This window comes from Lipotes vexillifer, unplaced genomic scaffold (assembly GCF_000442215.2).
Source record: "Lipotes vexillifer unplaced genomic scaffold, Lipotes_vexillifer_v1.1 scaffold184, whole genome shotgun sequence".
Taxonomy (NCBI): domain Eukaryota; kingdom Metazoa; phylum Chordata; class Mammalia; order Artiodactyla; family Lipotidae; genus Lipotes; species Lipotes vexillifer.
Genome location: NW_006783561.1, coordinates 451,116 through 471,351, shown reverse-complemented (window position 1 = coordinate 471,351; position 20,236 = coordinate 451,116). Strand labels below are relative to the sequence as shown.

Here is a 20,236-nt window from a genome sequence, read left to right as displayed (position 1 = left end):
ATATGAAGGCTATTGAGTTTTATATAGGTTTATTTATATATATTTTAAATTTCACTAAGCAAATCATTCTTAAATAAAATGGGTAACTATTATTAAAAATAATAATTTACTATAAACCTTACACATTTCAAACAATGAAAGAGAAAGTGTTTTCAGAACTTGTAAAAAGCCTAAAAACTGGGATACATTTTTGAAATGTAATTTTAGCTTTCTCCTTTTAATGAGTGGGGAAGCATTGTGCATATTCAGAACATTTTATATGTGCATAAAGATAGCAGTTTTGAGAGTGCTTGAAACAGTTCAACTTCTAATCTAAATATCACAATCCCCAACCTGGAGACACTCACTGCTCACTTATTTGGCATTTTTTCAATAGTACAAAAATAATTTCAGTCCCACCTACAGCTGAACTGTTGATTATAGCTAATTTTTTACTATTATTTAAAGCGTTTATTAAATTATTTGTTAAAATAGAGTTCATCTTCTCTTCCCTTCCTATCAACCAATTAACATTTACCGTCCTTGAACCTCTGAGCTCAGTGCTTACATGTATTCTGGCCTCTCGGAGCTCTTTCACCTCCCAACTTCACTTTTGTCGAGTCACAGCCACATGGGGGAGATGGGGAGAGGTGGGAAACCGCTGACTAATGGCTTCGGTACGTTTACAGTACGTTTAGTCTTTCAATGTGATGAGTCCAAAAGAAGTTATTATTCTGTTAGTTATCTATCCATTATCTCTAAACATGCTTATACCATGGACCTTGACAACAGTTGTCCTACTCACTGACCAGTTGTCTAATTTGCTATTTACAGGCTGAAAGTCAAAGCACCTCCAAGTGTTCCGCGAAGGGACTATGCCTCAGGTAAGAGTATTTCTAAGATACTTGAACTCTTGACTAATCTAACGTTCACTGTTACTTCTTGAAAAGTGAACACTGTTCTCCTCATTTGAAAACAAAAGGAGCCCATCCTAATTTTAAGAATGACCAAATCTATTAGGCATTTGACTGTAGTGGGGAGGTAGTAATCCTTCAGTCCATCCATCCATCCATCCATCCATCCATACATACATCCATACATCCATACATACATCCATCCATCCATCCATCCATCCATACATACATACATACATACATACATACATCCACTCACCTATTTATCAAATATGTACTAAGCAACTTCCATGTGCCAGGCACATAGAAGGTTTTAGTAGAAATACAGTGAAAATAAAATAGATATAATCTCCATATTCACAGAATTTATAGTCTAGAAGGGAAGATAAATGATATTAAAAGCAATTACAATTCAGCGTGATGGGGAAGCACAAAGTTCTATGGAAGTACATAGCAACAGTACCTAATCTAATCTGAGGTGGAGAATGTGCAGGAAGTGGGGAATGGAAGGCTTCCTAGACAAAGAATTGTTAAAATAGATATCTGAGGGTCAGTGAGGTGGGGGGGAGGGGTGTGGAATAAATTACTAATAGCACATAGTTACTCAGTACTCTCCAAGTTTTAGCCCTGCAACCCCACTCCACCTAAGATCAACTTCGTCAGGGAATAGGAGTTAGTCTTGAGATTGGTAGTGTTTATGGCAGCAGTAAGCTAAGTAAACTATCCACCACACTTTCCTTTTCTAGAACAGATGCATTGGGAGGATAAGTCTAAAATCTCTTTCTACTGGCTTAAATATAAAAATGTCCTGGATATGGACAGATCTATACAGCCCTCAGTGAAAACCACAAGGCTACAGACATTGATGAAGACTCTTCCTCTATAGGGCAACAGCTAAAACCAAATCACAACCTTAAAGGATGATTACTATTTTATTTTATTTTTTTCTGCCACTGATCAAGATAGCATTAAATCAGGTAGTTGAGTTCCCCTTGGGCACTGATGAAATCTTATCACATTCAGAAATGCTGACCAGCATACCAAGTCTGGTGACTGATCCATTGGTCACTTTCCAGAACTCACTAGGTCTCACAGTATTTATTGACCTCACATTGCCAATCAGTCAGCAAGCCTAGACAGTTGATTAGGGGATTCCTTTGCAATTTGGAGCTAAAGAATAAACACCCCGTCCTGACTTTTAAAATCTACCTAATTTGTCTATGGCCATACCACCCTGAACACACCCAATCTTGTCTAAAATCTACTTAATCAAAAGCAAATGAGGGAATTCCCTGGCGGAGGGCCCGGGTTCAATCCCTGGTTGGGGAACTAATATCCCACAAGCCAAGCGGTGCAGCCAAAAAAAAAAAAAAGAAAAGTTAAAGAGAACAAATACATTTTCCCCTCCAAGTTCTAAAAAAGAAAAGAAATCAAAGCAGACTGAACCTGTTATGTACCCAAAGGTTTGATCGGAAAATATGGAATCATGGAGTCTCAGATTTTAAAGGGACCCCAGAGGTCATATAATCTAACATCCAATCCAATGCTTAAAGATACCCACCCCCCATGCACCACACACAAGGCCCACTTTCCACTTAGACACATCCTGTGATGACCTCCCAAGCCTATCTGCTCCAGTCACAGAGAGACAACCCTGGAGGGATGAAGATGCGATCCATTTCCTGTGGCTTCCTAAATCTCTCCGGGTGGCCACACAGTGCAAGTTTTTAAATATTAAAAAAAGGGGAAACAGAGTTGTTCTGTGAAACTTCAAGGATAGAATTAAGAAGTGAGGTCCTTCGAATGGCTTCTTCTCTAGAATAAACATCTCCAGGTGCTTCAGCCATACCACACAGTCTTTGATTCACTCAACAAATATTACACGAGTGTCCTGTTTGACACTCACTGTGCTAGATATATAATAAGGAACAAAATATAGTCTTCAACCTTAAAGTGCCTAATGACTAGTGGGGAGTCACATAATAAATCAGAACATAAACAGGTAAATACAGATTACCAAACATGGTAACTGCTGTGAAGGAATATGGCAGATGCAGTGATAGGGAATCAGTATGGGGTAAGGGAACAACGTAAGCAGTCAGGGAAGGTCTCTCTGAGACGGTGACATTCAATTTGAATCCTGGGGAATCAGGAGGAACGTTTGTCACTTTGTAGATGACCCAGCAGCACTGGAGATGCTGGATACAAACATTAGGTCCTCAGAGGCAATTGGATCTATCTGACTTCAGGATGGATGTCTCCTGATGGCCTCCTCAGACCCAACTGTCTCCTTGCTCATGCCCTCACCCAGGCCCCTTCTTTTCCTCTACTTTTTACTTGGGCAGAAGATGGGGAGCTTTCATGATTTATTCACCCTTTGGCCTAACCCACACACACTGGAGATCATCCTTGATTACTCCTCTGCCTTCAACCTCTACAAAAAAAATTAATCTCTAAAACTTAATAATTCTCTCTTTTAAGTGTCTCTCAAATATTTTTGCCCCTCTCTATTTACATGGCTACAGCTCAGACCCTAGTCATCTCTTGCTTGTCCTAGAACAAAAGCCTCTAAGTAGTCTCCTGAATTCCTAATTCCACGGGGTCCTCTCAACCTCCACCAGAGAACTGTTCTGAAATACCTTTGCTTAAATATTTTCATGGCTCTACATCATCAACAAGAAGAACTGCAAACTACCAAGCCTGCATACAAGGTCCTTCAATGCCTAGCCACTAAATGGCTGTGTAACTTTGGACAACTCACTCTTTTCTCCTTTTCTAGATCATGCAGGGCTGAACCAGAAGACCTGTTAGGTTCCCGCCAAAGCAAATACTCAACACTCTGGCAGAAACACAAGTCCTGGGAGCCCAGGGCCCAGTGATGAAGCAAGTCTCCCCTAACCTTCCCTGGCTTTAGAACTTTGCCTCTTCCAATCTCCTTGATGCTCAGAAGTTCCCTTTCTTGACCTCAGACACCTGCTCTCTTCCCTGAAACCCCCCAAATAGTCTTGATATCAGTACATTTGTACTTAATCTCTCTTGGAACACGGAAACCTGGCCCAGTCGTGTCTTCTAAGTCTTTGCTACTCAAAGTGTAATTCCTAGCCTGGCAGCAACAGCATCACCTGGGAGCTTGTTAGAAATGCAAAATCTCTGCTCCACCCTAGAACTACTGGATCAGAATTTGCATTTTAAGAAGAACTCCAGAGGATTTGAATGTATATTAAATTTGACAAACCCTGCTATAAACCACCAACTCTGTCCTTATTGATTCTCCTGAACTGAAAGACAAATCTGTTGAAGTTCCAGAATCTCTAAAATTCATCCTATTGTTTCACCAGACCAATACGGCCTTGCTTAATCTCTCTGCTCTTACACTCAATCCCTGGAAAAGGTCCTTTTGGCAAAACCACCAACATCACCTGCAGTTAGTACCCCCTTTGCCAATCCCTGCCCCCCCAACTCATGTCCCAGGAGCATTTCCAGCTACTTTCCCTGAGCCTTGGGGTCCCTGCGCAGCTGCAAGCCTGGGGCCTACAGAAACCAACCCTGACAGTTCCTCCTGAACCTATAGCATCTTCAAAGATCTTGGAGGCCCCAGTGCTTGGAGACCTTAGCCCACCAGACCTCCTGAGCCCAGGAAACCTATCAAGTGCTCCCTGGAGGTCTGTGCAGATTTGATCCACCCAAGGCTTCTGAAACAGCCCCACCTGTTTCAGCTGGATGCTGGAATTATGTCCTCTTTCCAGTTCCGGAAGCAAATGGCTTCCCAAACCCTTTAAGCGAAGTTGGAGAGTGTGTTGACCTTGGTGATGCTGACCTTCAGAGAGCAGAGGATAGAAAGAGCCAGCACCCCCCAGAGGTCAGCAAAAGAGTAACCACAGCCCCTCCAGTGGAGTGTGTAAGGACAAAGCTTGAATTATACAAAGAATGGAGGCCTGGACCTCCTACAGATGCAGGTCAGGCCAGTGTGAAGCCTGTTGCTTTCACTTCAGACCTCAGAACCCTGCTTGGTCTCTGAGGAGGGAACATTGCTCACAGGGAGCTCACGGTCCACTGACCAAACTGTATTACTCCTGTGCAGCTGGCATTGTTGTAGGAAAGGAAGATATCCAAAACATATTGGGTGTTTACTCTGTCCTGGCCATTATGCTAAGCTCTTTACAGACATTAGCTCATTTAATCTCCCATTAGCACATTATATAGAAATGACTATCTCAGTTTCACAAATGAGGAAAATGTGTTTCAGGAACATTAAGTAACCTGTCCAAGGTTGCTGCAGCCACTAAACAGAAGACCCACCCCAGGCTTCCATTTTTCCTCCCTTTGACCCGAGCCGGGATGGCTACACTTTTCTGGGGTATTTCTTATTTACTATTCTGAAAGCCCCAGAGCCTCTGACATTAACACCTGCTTGTTGAACTTTCAGAGTTGAACACCCTTCTCTATCTTTGAGTCTAAGGTCTGGCTGGAGAGGGAGGGTGGGGAGGGGAGATCAGTCGTGGTGCCCCCAGAGTCTTCTGGGGTCAATGCAGAAGCCCCACTCGTCGCTCTGCAAGCCCCTGAGAGGTCAGAACTGAACAAGGCCTCTCTCCTTGTACCCTAGGGCCCTGACAGCCAGGGGCTGTTGTCACGTCCCCAGGAGGCCCACCTTCTCCTCCCACCACTGATAACGTTTGGGGAAGAGACCGGAGCAATGATAAAGCGGGGAGACCTCAGGGCAAAGAAAGATACTTAGACAGGGATTGCTGGGTAAATGCCCACCATAGAAGCAGAGCTTTCTGTTTCTCCTTGGTTTTATCTGAATGCTCAGTGGAGGGCCAGGTGGTTCACATGAGATTTCAGCTGCAGGAGCCAATGCAGCCTGGCCTCCAATCCAGCCCCCATACTCACCAGCCATGTGCCTCAGACACATTTGCCTTAGCCCCAGTTTCCTCGATTGTAAAACAGAGATAATAATGGCACCTACCACATAGTACTGCTTTGAGGATGAATGAAGAAATACACTTATAACACTTCCCCTAGCACCCAGCGCATAGGAGGTATTCAATGATGGAATCTATCATGATTTTCCTCACTGTCACCCATTCAACACATTTATCAGTCTATGCTTTTGTTAATGCAGAACTACAAATGCAAAATGCCATCCAGACCCAAAGATAAATTCAATAGGTCTTGCTTTTCCGTACAGAGAGACACAAACAACTTAGTCATAGCACAGGGCAGAACTTAGTCATAGCACAAGGTGCCAGCAGCATCTACGAGGGCTCAGAGGAAGAATTTGTTGGGTTATGAGCAGAGGGACTGGGAAAGACCTTATGGAGGAGGGATGACAGGGATTTCCACGGAAGAAGGAAGATGGGCTGGGGGAGCAGCGCTAGCACAGCAGAGAACTATCAAAAGTGCAGGATGGAGGAACCAGCTGTCTGGTATTACTAGACGTGAACAAGGAAGTTCCGGCTGCAAGAGGAGCCGATGGAGGGACAGCAGGTTCAGGCGTTTGAATGTGTTGATACAGAAGCTTGACTTTATTCCATAGGGAGCCACTAATGATTCTTGAGGAAAGGAACAGCATGATCCAACCTTTATTTTAAGAAAATAGCCAGAAACGGTCGGAAGGATGAATTGAACAGGAAGGATAATGGAGACAGGAAAACTAGTTAGACGATGGCTGCAACTGCTTTCACCAGTAGCTAATCAGAAAGTGGACTCTGCCTGACTGAGAAAAGGAGTGAACCGAGGCAGGGAAGTGTGTCTTATAAAAGCATTTTATAAAGGTTTCTATTGTAAATGATTGAAACAAAAACATCGTGCTGCCTTACGTTTTGACCTTCAGTTATCCCCAAACTTAAGGTATTAGAAATTTATTCCCCCACTGTTCCAGTATTGGCATATTGGGAAGAGGACTTGTTCACCTATTCTTCTAGAGTTTCTTGGCAAACCTAATGATCAGAATACACTATAATTTGGTATAAGTCAACCCAGAGAATAATTTCATAAGAATTATTTTCTGTTAATGTCAAAGTTTGACTCACGTTTGACTTGTAGAATGAAGCTCCTTCTTAGAGCCTATCATGTTTCTCCCGAGAGAGGGTGCTGTTGATGCCATTGCTTAAAATCTGGCCACCCTGATCCAAAGACTTCCTTCTGGCCCGCGCTTCAGCTCCATAATTCTTTTCCTTGTGCCTCTGTGGACTCCCCCTGGATCTGGAGTCAGTGGTCTGCTGTGGCAGGGGATAGAAATGGCAAGAAAAGCTTCCACTGAGGTTCTGGGGGGTTCAGGGACCATCCACCAGGCCTTCTAGCCATGGCTGCTCAGTGGGGTGGGAGGGAAGATGGGGTGCTCTATGGTGCAGTCATCAGAGCCACTCTGCCATCTGAACCTGTGTCTCGTTGAGTGAATTGTATTTAGATTCTAAGGTCAGTTTATGTGATGGGATTGATGTTAAGCTTCTCATACTTTGGAGGGAAAGGGGTCTAATAGTCTCCTTGACTGTCATAATCCAGACCTATTTTATTCTTCAAGATCATAAGCTACTTAAGACCTGTCACATCCATTTTTACACATCCTGTGGAGCCTAAGACAGTGCCTGCACCCTGGAGCCCAAGGACAATGAGGCAGCATAACGCTGGGGTTCAGAGCATGCACTTGGAAGTCAATCAACTTCCAGGGCTCAACCCTTGGTTTTACCATTTACTATATGACCTTCGGCAAATGATTTATTTTCTCTAGTGCTCAGTTTATTCATAAGATTTTTGAGAGAGCTAAGTGAGTACAAAGCTCTGATCATATTGCCTGGCATGGAGTAAAGCACCAGAAAAAAAATTTTTTTATAAGAAAGTCAACATTTGAGCCACAGAGAATCATAGAAAGTACTCTCTTTTAGAGATCTGGAATTTTATTTTATTTTATAGATCTGGAAAATTGAGGCCCAGAGATGTTAGGTATTCTTGCCTACTCTCCAACTAGTTAGAAACAGATCCTGGATGAGAATTTAGGTCTATCTGACTCCCTGTCCAGTGCTCTTCCTATTACACCATCCACATATTGACTCAGAGAAATCCTTGGAAGCAGCACAGTATAGATTGCTACTCTCAGGTCCCAAAAATGTCCCTTGACAAAGACATATAAGGGTCAGATGCACCATTTCTCTGCCCCAGTGAGACTTTTCTTAACACATTGAGAACTGACTTTATTTTATTTTATATTATTTTTTTCAAAATTCTTTTTCTTATTAGTCAACCATTTTACATACATCAGTGTATACATGTCAGTCTCAATCTCCCAATTCATCACACCACCCCCCACCCCCCACCGCTTTCCCCCCTTGGTGTCCATACGTTTGTTCTCTACATCTGTGTCTCAATTTCTGCTCTGCAAACCGGTTCATCTGTACCATTTTCTAGGTTCCACATATATGTGTTAATATACGCTACTTGTTTTTCTCTTTCTGACTTACTTCGCTCTGTATGACAGTCTCTAGACCCATCCATGTCTCAACAAATGACCCAATGTCATTCCTTTTCATGGCCGAGTAATATTCCATTGTATATATGTACCACAACTTCTTTATCCATTTGTCTGTCAATGGGCATTTAGGTTGCTTGCATGACCTGGGTTTTGTAAATAGGGCTGCAGTGAATATTGGGGTGCATGTGCCTTTTTGAATTATGGTTTTCTCTGGGTATATGCCTGGTAGTGGGATTGCTGGATCATATGGTAATTCTATTTTTAGTTCTTTAAGGAACCTCCATACTGTTCTCCATAGTGGCTGTATCAATTTACATTCCCATCAAACGTGAAAGAGGGTTCCCTTTTCTCCACACCCTCTCCAGCATTTGTTGTTTGTAGATTTTCTGATGATGCCCATTCTGACTGGTGTGAGGTGATACCTCATTGTAGTTTTGATTTGCATTTCGCTAATAATTAGTGATGTTGAGCAGCTTTTCATGTGCTTCTTGGCTATCTGTGTGTCTTCTTTGGAGAAATGTCTATTTAGGGCTTCTGCCCATTTTTGGATTGGGTTGTTTGTTTTTTTAATATTGAGCTGCATGAGCTGTTTATATATTTTGGAGATTAATCGTTTGTCTGTTGATTCATTTCCAAATATTTTCTCCCATTCTGAGGGTTGTCTTTTCATCTTGTTTATAGTTTCATTTGTTGTGCAAAAGCTTTTAAGTTTCATTAGGTCCCATTTGTTTATTTTTGTTTTTATTTCCATTACTCTAGGAGGTGGATCAAAAAAGATCTTGCTGTGATTTATGTCAAAGAGTGTTCTTCCTATGTTTTCCTCTAAGAGTTTTATAGTGTCTGGCCTTACATTTAGGTCTCAAATTCATTTTGAGTTTATTTTTGTGTATGGTGTTAGGGACCGTTCTAATTTCATTCTTTTACATGTAGCTGTCCAGTTTTCCCAGCACCACTTATTGAAGAGACTGTCTTTTCTCCATTGTATATCCTTGCCTCCTTTGTCACTGATTAGTTGACCATAGGTGTGTGGGTTTATCTCTGGGCTTTCTATCCTGTTCCATTGATCTGTATTTCTGTTTTTGTGCCACTACCATATTGTCTTGATTACTGTAGCTTTGTAGTATAGTCGGAAGGCAGGGGGTCTGATTCCTCCAGCTCCGTTTTTTTCCCTCAAGACTGCTTTGGCTATTTGGGGTCTTTTGTGTCTCCATACAAATTTTAAGATTTTTTTGTTCTAGTTCTGTAAAAATGCCATTGGTAATTTGATAGGGATTGCACTGAATCTGTAGATTGCTTTGTGTAGTATAGTCATTTTCACAATATTGATTCTTCCAATCCAAGAACATGGTCTATCTCTCCATCTGTTGGTATCATCTTTAATTTCTTTCATCAGTGTCTTACAGTTTTCTGCATACAGGTGTTTTTTCTCCCTAGGTAGGTTTATTCCTAGGTATTTTATTCTTTTTGTTGCAATGGTAAATGGGAGTGTTTCCTTAATTTCTCTTTCAGATTTTTCATCATTAGTGTATAGGAATGCAAGAGATTTCTGTGCATTAATTTTTTATCCTGCTACTTTACCAAATTCATTGATTAGCTCTAGTAGTTTCCTGGTGGCATCAGTAGGATTCTCTATGTAGAGTATCATGTCATCTGCAAACAGTGACAGTTTTACTTCTTCTTTTCCAATTTGTATTCCTTTTATTTCTTTTTCTTCTCTGATTGCCATGGCCAGGACTTCCAAAACTATGTTGAATAATAGTGGTGAGAGTGGATATCCTTGTCTGGTTCCTGATCTTAGAGGAAACACCATTGAGAATGATGTTTGTGGTGGGTTTGTCGTATATGGCCTTTATTATGTTGAAGTAGGTTCCCTCTATGCCCATTTTCTGGAGAGTTTTTGTCATACATGGGTGTTGAATTTTGTCAAAAGCTTTTTCTGCATCTATTGAGAGGATCATATGGTTTTTATTCTTCAGTTTGTTAATATGGTGTATCACATTGATTGATTTGCCTATACTGAAGAATCCTTGCATCACTGAGATAAATCCCACTTGATCATGGTGTATGATCCTTTTAATGTGTTGTTGGATTCTGTTTGCTAGTATTTTGCTGAGGATTTTTGCATCTATATTCATCAGTGATATTGGTCTGTAATTTTCTTTTTTTGTAGTATCTTTGTCTGGTTTTGGTATCAGGGTGATGGTGGCCTCATAGAATGAGTTTGGAAGTTTTCCTTCCTTTGCAATTTTTTGGAAGAGTTTGAGAAGGATGGGTGTTAGCTCTTTTCTAAACGTTTGATAGAATTCACCTGTGAAGCCATCTGGTCCTGTACTTTTGTTTGTGGGAAGACTTTTAATCACAGTTTCAATTTCATTACTTGTGATTGGTCTGTTCATATTTTCTATTTCTTCCTGGCTCAGTCTTGGGAGGTTATACCTTTCTACGAATTTGTCCATTTCTTCCAGGTTGTCCATTTTATTGGCATAGAGTTGCTTGTAGTAGTCTCTTAGGATGCTTTGTATTTCTACGGTGTCTGTTGTAACTTCTCCTTTTTCATTTCTAATTTTATTGATTTGAGTCTTCTCCCTCTTTTACTTGATGAGTCTGGCTAATGGTTTACCAATTTTGTTTATCTCCTCAAAGAACCAGCTTTTAGTTTTATTGATCTTTGCTATTATTTTCTTTGTTTCTATTTCATTTATTTCTGCTCTGATCTTTATGATTTCTTTCCTTCTGCTAACTTTGGGTTTTGTTTGTTCTTCTTTCTCTAGCTCCTTTAGGTGTAAGGTTAGATTGTTTATTTGAGATTTTTCTTGTTTCTTGAGGTAGGCTTGTATAGCTATAAACTTCCCTCTTAGAACTGCTTTTGCTGCATCCCATAGGTTTTGGATCATCATGTTTTCATTGTCATTTGTCTCTAGGTATTTTTTGACTTCCTCCTTGATTTCTTCAGTGATCTCTTGGTTATTTAGTAACGTATTGTTTAGCCTCCATGTGTTTGTGTTTTTTATGTTGTTTTCCCTGTAAATCATTTCTAATCTCATAACGTTGTGGTCAGAAAAGATGCTTGATATGATTTCAATTTTTTTAAATTTGCTGAGGCTTGATTTGTGACCCAAGGTGTGATCTATCCTGGATAATGTTCCATGCGCACTTGAGAAGAAAGTGTAATTTGCTGTTTTTGGATGGAATGTCCTATAAGTATCAATTAAATCTATCTGGTCTATTGTGTCATTTAAATCTTCTGTTTCCTTATTTATTTTCATTTTGGATGATCTGTCCATTGACGTAAGTGAGGGGTTAAAGTCCCCCATTATTATTGTGTTACTGTCGATTTCCTCTTTTAGAGCTGTTTGTAGTTGCCTTATGTATTGAGATGCTCCTATGTTGGGTGCATATATATTTATAATTGTTATATCTTCTTCTTGGATTGATCCCTTGATCATTACATAGTGTCCTTCCTTTTCTCTTGTAACATTCTTTATTTTAAAGTCTATTTTATCTGATATGAGTATTGCTACTCCAGCTTTCTTTTGATTTCCATTTGCATGGAATATCTTTTTCCATCCCCTCTCTTTCAGTCTGTATGCATCCCTAGGTCTGAAGTGGGCCTCTTGTAGACAGCATATATATGGGTCTTGTTTTTGTATCCATTCAGCAAGCCTGGGTCTTTTGGTTGGAGCATTTAATCCATTCACGTTTAAGGTAATTATCAATATGTATGTTCCTTTTACCATTTTCTTAATTTGGGGGGTTTTGTTTTTGTATGTCTTTTTCTTCTCTTGTGTTTCCCACTTAGCATTTGTTGTAGAGCTGGTTTGGTGGTGCTTAAATCTCTTAGTTTTTGCTTGTCTGTAAAGCTTTTGATTTCTCCATCAAATCTGAATGAGATCCTTGCCTGGTAGAGTAATCTTGTTTGTAGGTTCTTCCCTTTCATCACTTTAAGTATATCATGCCGCTCCCTTCTGGCTTGTAGAGTTTCTTCTGAGAAATCAGCTGTTAACCTTATGGGAGTTTATGTTATTTGTCGTTTTTCCCTTGTTGCTTTCAATAATTTTTGTCTTTAATTTTTGCCAGTTTGATTACTATGTGTCTCAGCGTGTTTCTCCTTGGGTTTATCCTGTATTGGACTCTCTGCACTTCCTGGACTTGGGTGGCTATTTCCTTTCCCATGTTAGGGAAGTTTTCAACTATAATCTCTTCAAATGTTTTCTCAGGTCCTTTTTCTCTCTCTTCTCCTTCTCCTATAATGCGAATGTTGTTGTGTTTAATGTTGTCCCAGAGGTCTCTTAGGCTGTCTTCATTTCTTTTCATTCTTTTTTCTTTATTCTGTTCCGCAGCAGTGAATTCCACCATTCTGTCTTCCAGGTCACTTATCCGTTCTTCTGCCTCAGTTATTCTGCTATTGATTTCTTCTAGTGTATTTTTCATTTCAGTTATTGTATTGTTCATCCCTGTTTGCTTGTTCTTTAATTTTCTATATCTTTGTTAAACATTTCTTGCATTTTCTCGATCTTTGCCTCCATTCTTTTCCTGAGGTCCTGGATCATCTTCACTATCATTATTCTGAATTCTTTTTCTGGAAGGTTGCCTATCTCCATTTCACTTAGTTGTTTTCCTGAGGTTTTATCTTGTTCCTTCATCTGGTACATAGCCCTCTACCTTTTCATCTTGTCTATCTTTCTGTGAATGTGGTTTTTGTTGAGAACTGACTTTAAAAAAACAAACAAACAAAAAGGATTTGAATGGAATGAACATGAGATGACTGTAATAACCATTCAAGGCCTAGTAGATAGGAGCAGGTGGCTCAAAGGCAGAGAAGGCAGGTTCGGGGTGCTTGTGGACAGGGTGGAGCTGGTCAGCTGAGATTTATGTTTGTGCATTCTGCTTCCCACATGCCATTTCAGAGAGGCCAGCTGACGAAGAGGAGCAGTGGTCAGATGACTTTGTAAGTATTTGTTCCTGGGACTAGAAGGGTATCATTTCCACCAGGGCCCCTGGGAGGCCTTTATAAAGACTTGTTTCTGAATGACACGCTGGTGGTCAGCTGCCCATCACAGAGGGGAGATGGCTGGGCTGGAAGGGCCACCTATAGGCAGGGCAGCAATAACCTCACGGCTGACTTGAGCAAGCACCATCATGTGCCAGGCTAGGAGCTTCATACTTATTCCCTCATGTAATCCTCATGACAGCCCTATCAGTGGGCATTCTTATCCCCATTTTCTGCTGGTATTCAGAGTACTCACCAGCACAGCCAAAACAGATGTTAAAATGCTTGAATATTTCCAAATCAGTTGGCAAATGCCTCTGCCCTGAATTCCGCAGTGCCCCATCACTGCTTGGTCCCTGCCAGGAGCCCTAAACAAACTAAGGAGTAAATGCTTGGCACATCGGGGAGTCTCCAGGACACTCCTTAAGGTCATGGTCCATACCTGGGCTGGATTAGTTGTTAAACAGTTTGGACATCAGCCCTGCCCATTTTACAGGTGAAGAAACCAAGACATGGAGAGTTTAAGTAACTTGCAATTCCAAAATTCAAACCCAGGCGCTCAGATCTCAGAAGCAGACTTTTAAAACTCAAGGGGCTTGCTGTGACCAAGAGGATATGAACAGACTCTGGGGGCCACAGATGGAGAGGGCTCTCCCTGACCATGATGACATTGGAGTGGTGTGTCAGAATTAATTGTGAACCTCTTCAAGATGGCTCTGCAACCCACAGGGCCCCAGGGGCGACTTCTCTTTGGGGCTGAATCTTATAGAGACAAGACATCCTAAAAACTTTTCTGTACAATGATTATTCCTCACATATCAGATTCATGCAGAATGTTAGGCTGCTCCAGTCTGTGAGCTTTATATCTGGAAGGGATCCAAGAGGACCTCCACACAACCACACACCGTATAAGGAAACTGAGGCCAAGAGCCTGAAAATGACTTGCTGACCATCTCTCAATTACTCAGTGGCCCAGTAGAATGAGAACCCAGGACTCCTGTCCAGTGCCCAGAATTGAGCCTGAGCCCAGCTCTGCACTGTGTACATCACCTGGAGTTTATTCAGAGTATCAGGAGACAGAAGTTCCTCCAGTTTCAACTGCAGAGAAAAGATTTTTGTAAAGAAGGAGTGAGGTGGCCTCACTGTGGGTCACTTAGGCATGGATAGCCTCCCAGGGTCCAGCAGCACTGATCCCTCAGAAGCACTGCAGCTGCGCCCCCTGCTGGAGGCATACACACACAGGGCCACATCGGAAGCAAAGTTAAGACGCTGGACCAACATCCCCCAGGCAACCGAGAAAACTGAGCTGGCTGGCTGGAAGAAGACAAGGTGGGGACCTAGCAAACACAAAATAAAATCAGCCTGAAGAGGAGGTAATGACTGTGTCCCCAGAGTTAAACAACCAAAATGAAGGAACCAGCTATAGTAAGGATTGATTGAACGTTCACTCACAATTTTTACCTCATTGGATTCCCTTGGTACATAGAATGAAATCCAGGCTTGTTGCTAAAGCCTCCAGACCCGATGAAATCTGACCCCTGCAGCCATGTCTAGCCTTCCCTGCACCCCCTCAGCAGGGGTTGCTCAGCCCAGCCCAGGCACGCAGGCCTGCCCTCAGTCCCTACAGCAGTTTGAGGTCCTGCCTAACTCAGCGATTTCAGACTCATGGTCCTTGGGCAGGTGAAGGAAGAGGGGAAGAAAGGAGAAACCAGGGTATCCCCAACCTTGTTCACTTGGTCGGCCCCTTCTTGTAGTTCAGGTTTGCCTTAAGCGTCTGCTTCTCACCAGGAAGGCCTTTCCAGCACCCCTCTCCAAGACAGAATCTCTCTTCCCTTTGCTCTCTGTCTCAGGAACCCAATCATTCCCTCAGTGCATCTATGACCAGGCATATCTATTTTATCTGTTTGATTATTTACTTATTTATTGTTCACTATTTGTTTGTTGCTGGTCTCCCATGCTAGCATACAAGCACTCTGAGGCCAGGGACTGTGCTCTGAGTCAAGCATGATGGCTGGCACATAGTAGGTGCTCAATAAATATTGATTACATGAATGAAGGAATGGACAATTTGAGAAGATTTTTGTCTGATTACACATTCCCTTCTTCAAAGTTCCCATTAGACTGTCCAAAGTATTGTACTCCCTTAAGTACTGAATGAATGAATGAATGGATTAATTAATTAATTAATTAACAAAAAAAGTTTGCTTGTCATAATTTAGAATAATTTCGGGGGAGGGGATTTTTTTAAACTCTCAGAAGTTTGAATAGATTCCCTTTTAATTCTCTTGATGAAAAGGCATTCAACACATTCTACTGTGCTTGAAGTAGGAGGGGCTTGTGGTGCATCTCCCACAGAAAAGACTTTCCAAATGAAGGGCCAGTTCAGCACTACCTGAGCATCCATTCCCTCCTCCTCAGTCCCTTCAGAGCCCAGGCAGCAGCTCAGCACATTCATTCATTCCAAGTATGCTGGGTGTGCACCTACCCTGCAGCAGGTCCCATGCTGGGCCCTGGATATATAGTCTCAGTCTGGTCCTCATGGGGGCACAGTCTGGTAGGCAGTCCAGTGTCAGAGGACGGCTGCCGGGAACAGCTGACGTGGGATCTCTCTTTTTCTACTTTCTCTGCCACCTCTGCCAACCTGGTCCTCTCAGTCAGACTGCTGTGCCGGAGGGGCTGCAAGGACTCCAGACTCCTCCCCGGGATGCACACTGATCCTCAGTCTCCAGGTAATTAAGTCTAGGAAGCCAGTCCCTGCTCCACGAAAACTGAAACAAAGTGGGGTGCCCAAACCGTCCCCCACTCAGGCACATGTGTCTGGCTGCCCACTGGTTCTTTCACTTTCTGAATGTCTATTAAAGCAACTGCTTCTCAGTGCTCATACTGACGTCTCCCTGGGATGCTGCAACAGCACTAATTGGGGGCCTGGATGAAGAGAGTCCCTAGCTTGGGAAGCCAGGGTCTTGCCCTGTTAAGCCTCCCCCCGGCCCACCCTTTCACTCCCACTCCACCTCCCAGGCCTCCAGCCTGGGAACAGTCTTTGGCTTCTCCAGAGCACAGACTGCAGGCTCAAATTACTCAACTCCTCTGGGCCTCAGTTTCCTCAAGTGCAAAATGGGTTTTTTAAAGAACTATCTCATATGATTGTGATGAGGGGTCAATGAGGTATATACAGTGCGTAGAAATGTTAGTTATAATAATAATCATTACGATTATCATTACTTTATTCAGCCTAATTTCATATTCCCATCTGCTATTTCTGACCTAGGGGTTTGGGAAAATCCGCCCTACAGGACTTTTCTTACCTCCCCCCTCTCCCTGTCCCTTCCCCTCCCCCATGTCAGGGTAAGGACAAGCACCCTCCTTTGGGCTCCTTCCTCCTTTTATTCTCTCTCCCCCCACTCCTCCAGCCACCTCGGGAAAAGCTCTATTTTCAGCCTCCTTTCTCTTTCCTTATCCCACTCTTCACCCTCTTCCTCTCTTCTCCCGCACCTCCCTACGGACCGAGGAGGAAAGCACAGTGCTCACTCACTGACTCCTTCATTTGTTCCAGACATCCTGAGTGCCTATCACGTGCTGGCCCTGTCACGGGCCCTGAGGATACAGCAATGAAGGAAACACTATACCTGCCTCAATGTTACACAATTGCCAGGGAAAGGAGACAGGCCAAAAGGCAGGTACATCATAGATTCATCGGAAATTCATGTACGGATTGAGCATCATGTCAGGCAGTGTGAGGGGGCCGTGGACTGGAGGTCAGAGGACCCCTTAAGTCCTGAATCAAATATTTCCTCCATATGAATATATGTATGTGTGCTACACACATAAACTATCTCTGAACAAAACGCACAAGAAGCTAGTCACTCTGTTTGCCTCTAGGGAGAGGAGCTGAGCAGCTGGGAAGACTTCCCTCCTTGTGAACAGTTGGAACTTTAGACTGGCTCAACGTATTTTCAATATGGACTTAAATAAAATTTATATGAAAAAAACAAACAAAAAGAAAGAGAATGGACTCTGAGTCAATTTGAAGTCCTTGTCCCTGCAACTGTCCAGCTCTGTTTAAAACAAACAAACCTTATCTCCTCAAAGGTGTCTGTATTCCTGAGCTTTTCTCCTTACCCTCTATTATTAAACTTACATTTTCCTCAACTATCAACCTTCATGATTAATAAAACCTATTTGGTTATTCTATTTCATTGGGTCCTTTTTCTGTCTTCTTAAAATATATTTTATCTCTGGCTGTTCTTTGCAGACATACAGAATTCAGCCGCCCCTGGGGTTAGAGGTCCATGAGTTCCCCCAGGATAGTAGTCCAGGTGATACGTTTTGGAGGCAAAAGGTCCGGCTTCAACCCCAGGGCTGCCGCTAACAACTGCCTAACCCTGGTTAGCCGACCCCTCCCAGCCTTGCTTTCTTGTCCCTCCGTCCCTCCTAAGCACATGTGGGGCACTGAGCATGGTATCTGTACTTGCAGGACAGCGATTATGAAAACCCAGATGAGCACTCCGACTCGGAAATGTATGTGCTGCCGGCGGAGGAGGCTGGGGACGACAGCTACGAGCCACCACCCACCGAGCAGGAGACTCGGACAGTTCACCGGGCCCTGCCCTTCACCAGGGGCGAGTACGTAGGTGAGTCCCCCACCCAGACCTTGGGCTCTCGGCCTTCAGGGCAGCAGGGAGCGGGGCAGGCCAAGGTCGCAGCATGGTGGGCACCTCCCACTCTCACCACCTCCAAGTGGGTCATCTGGTCACTCACAGGCACTGGAGCCGCCTCTGGTAAGCTTGCCCTTTGGGGAAGGGAGGGGGTATCCTCCCTAAACTGGGAATGTTGAAAACAGGCAAAAGATAAAATAAGCACATCCTGACGTGGCTCCCCACCCCACCTCAATTCCTAATAGTCCCCAGAGAAATCAACCCAAGATTAGTCCCTTCTCTTCTGGCTTCCTGCGTACAAGGTTCTGGAATTTCTCTTGAGATGGCTGTACGGAACCAGGATGGCCTTCAGGGATCCCAGTGTCTGCTAAGGCTCCTCCTTCCTCCATCCCTCCCACCGCCGCCCCACGCTGGCAGGCTGTACAGATACACTGAGTCTGGACAGTGGAGTTTTAATTGGGGGGAGGGGCAAGGGGAGAGGATAGGAGTGAAGCCCTCTAAGCCTGGAATTAGCCTTATTGGTTAAAAGGACGAGTCTTAGGTGTGGCATCCAGGCCTGAGTGTAGCTTTTAATGCCCCCCCCCGCACCCCCCAAGAAGAAGTCTGTGTTCCATTCTAACAGGTGACTAAGTTCAGCAAGGTGAGGTGGGGAGTGTGTCCATGTGATCACTGTGAGGCTAGGAGTCGTACAGAGCATCCCTACGTGTAAAGGGTTTAGTGTCCCTTATCCCTGAGGATAACTTCCTCCTTACAGGGTACCAGGTACTGCCCCTGCTTCATGCCACATCTATTGAGGACCTACTGTGTGCTGGAGCTATGCTAAGCAGCAAGCAAGACAGGCAGACTCCCAGACTTTTTACAGTTTACAACTTGGTGCTTTACAGTCATGGCCTACTTCACCTTCTTGATAATCACAAAGGAAGAAAGTGAAGCTCAGAGGAGTGAACTCACTGGGCCAAGGTTTATAAGTGGCAGAGCTGGGATGCAAGTCGGGCCTTTCAGCCTCCAAAGCCCGTGCTCCTTCACCACTCTGCTCCACACACCGCAACCAAATTTGTGACCTCGTTCAACCATCGCAACAACCCTGGGAAGGAAGGGGCTGCATCAGGCCCATTTTACAGACCAAGAAACCGCTATTCAGGACGATTAAGCGGCTCATTCCAGGTCATACTCTTCGAAGCCTGTGTTCTATGCTTTGCTCCTTCTGATGGGCTTAAATCTTATATTAAGAAATCTCAGTAAACTCCAAGAGCTGCCAATGAAACTACAAAAACGGACAGTCATAGGCATAGTAAAGTAGATGCCTTGGTGCCTGAACGCAGCTAGGCCACCAGAAGGAGGCTTCCGAGGAGGCACCAAGTGTAAAGTTAACCACATACCCTCAATGAGGCAGAAGCGCAGGCCGAGGGCTGGAGCAGGCGCCTGGAGGAAAGCAGAGTGGGCCAGGCAGAGGCAGGGGCAGCTGTACCAAGCTAGGGGCCGGCCATAGCAGGAGGAAGGAGCAGGAAGCCAGGGTAAGCGCCTGGGCTGGTTCCAGGAAGGGGAACCCACCAGCTTACTCCTATGCGAAGGTTTTCCTACAGTGTATCAGTCAGAATGTGTGCTCACAGATCAACCGGGTAGACTCCCTGTTGCCTAAGCCCTCCACCACATTATGCAGGTAAGGTTAGTTCTGTATATTAGGCATCGGCTCTGCCAGACACAGTGCTCCTCCTGCCTTGCTGCTTTCTCCCTAATCCCTACAATAACTCTCTGAGGTGGATAGCTCCGGTCCTCATTTTAAAAATGAGGAATGTGAGTCCCAGAGAGGTTACATAATGAAGAAGCAGCCCAAAGGAGTGCTGCTGGTGGGTGGAGAGCAGGGGACTGAATGCAGGGCCCTTGACTTCAGAGCCTGGACTCCTTCCCTGACACCTGGTGAGGACGGTCCTGGACCAGGGGGTACTCACGACTTCCCCATGATTCGAGGACATCATTAAGGGGAGGAACGTATAGGTTCACCCGCATAAGTAGTTGCAACCTTGAATACACCTTAGAATAACCTGGGGAATTTTAAAACTTATAATACCAGGTCCCTCCCCAGAAGTTCAAACTGCATGTCTGGAGTGGGGCCTTGGCATTTTTTAAAGCTCCCAGGTGGTTCCTATGTGTAGGCAGGATTGAGAATCACTGCCCTTGAGGCTTCATGGAGCAAAGTGAACCACTGAGGAGTACTGCCCCCCCTGAGACC

At 43.7% G+C, this 20,236-nt stretch overlaps 1 protein-coding gene across 5 annotated transcripts in view; it reads left to right on the top strand.

Annotated features, from left to right (window-relative positions):
- BLNK (B cell linker) overlaps positions 1–20,236 on the top strand; it is an 80,167-nt gene that overhangs the window by 27,002 nt on the left and 32,929 nt on the right. For 4 of the 5 annotated variants that reach the window (XM_007456181.1, XM_007456182.1, XM_007456184.1 and 1 more), the window contains exons 3-5: positions 814–863; positions 13,269–13,309; positions 17,826–17,982. In XM_007456181.1, coding sequence (XP_007456243.1) covers positions 814–863; positions 13,269–13,309; positions 17,826–17,982 — 248 coding nt within the window. The remainder of the gene's footprint in view (positions 1–813; positions 864–13,268; positions 13,310–17,825; positions 17,983–20,236) is intronic. The other variant, XM_007456185.1, reaches the window with a different exon arrangement.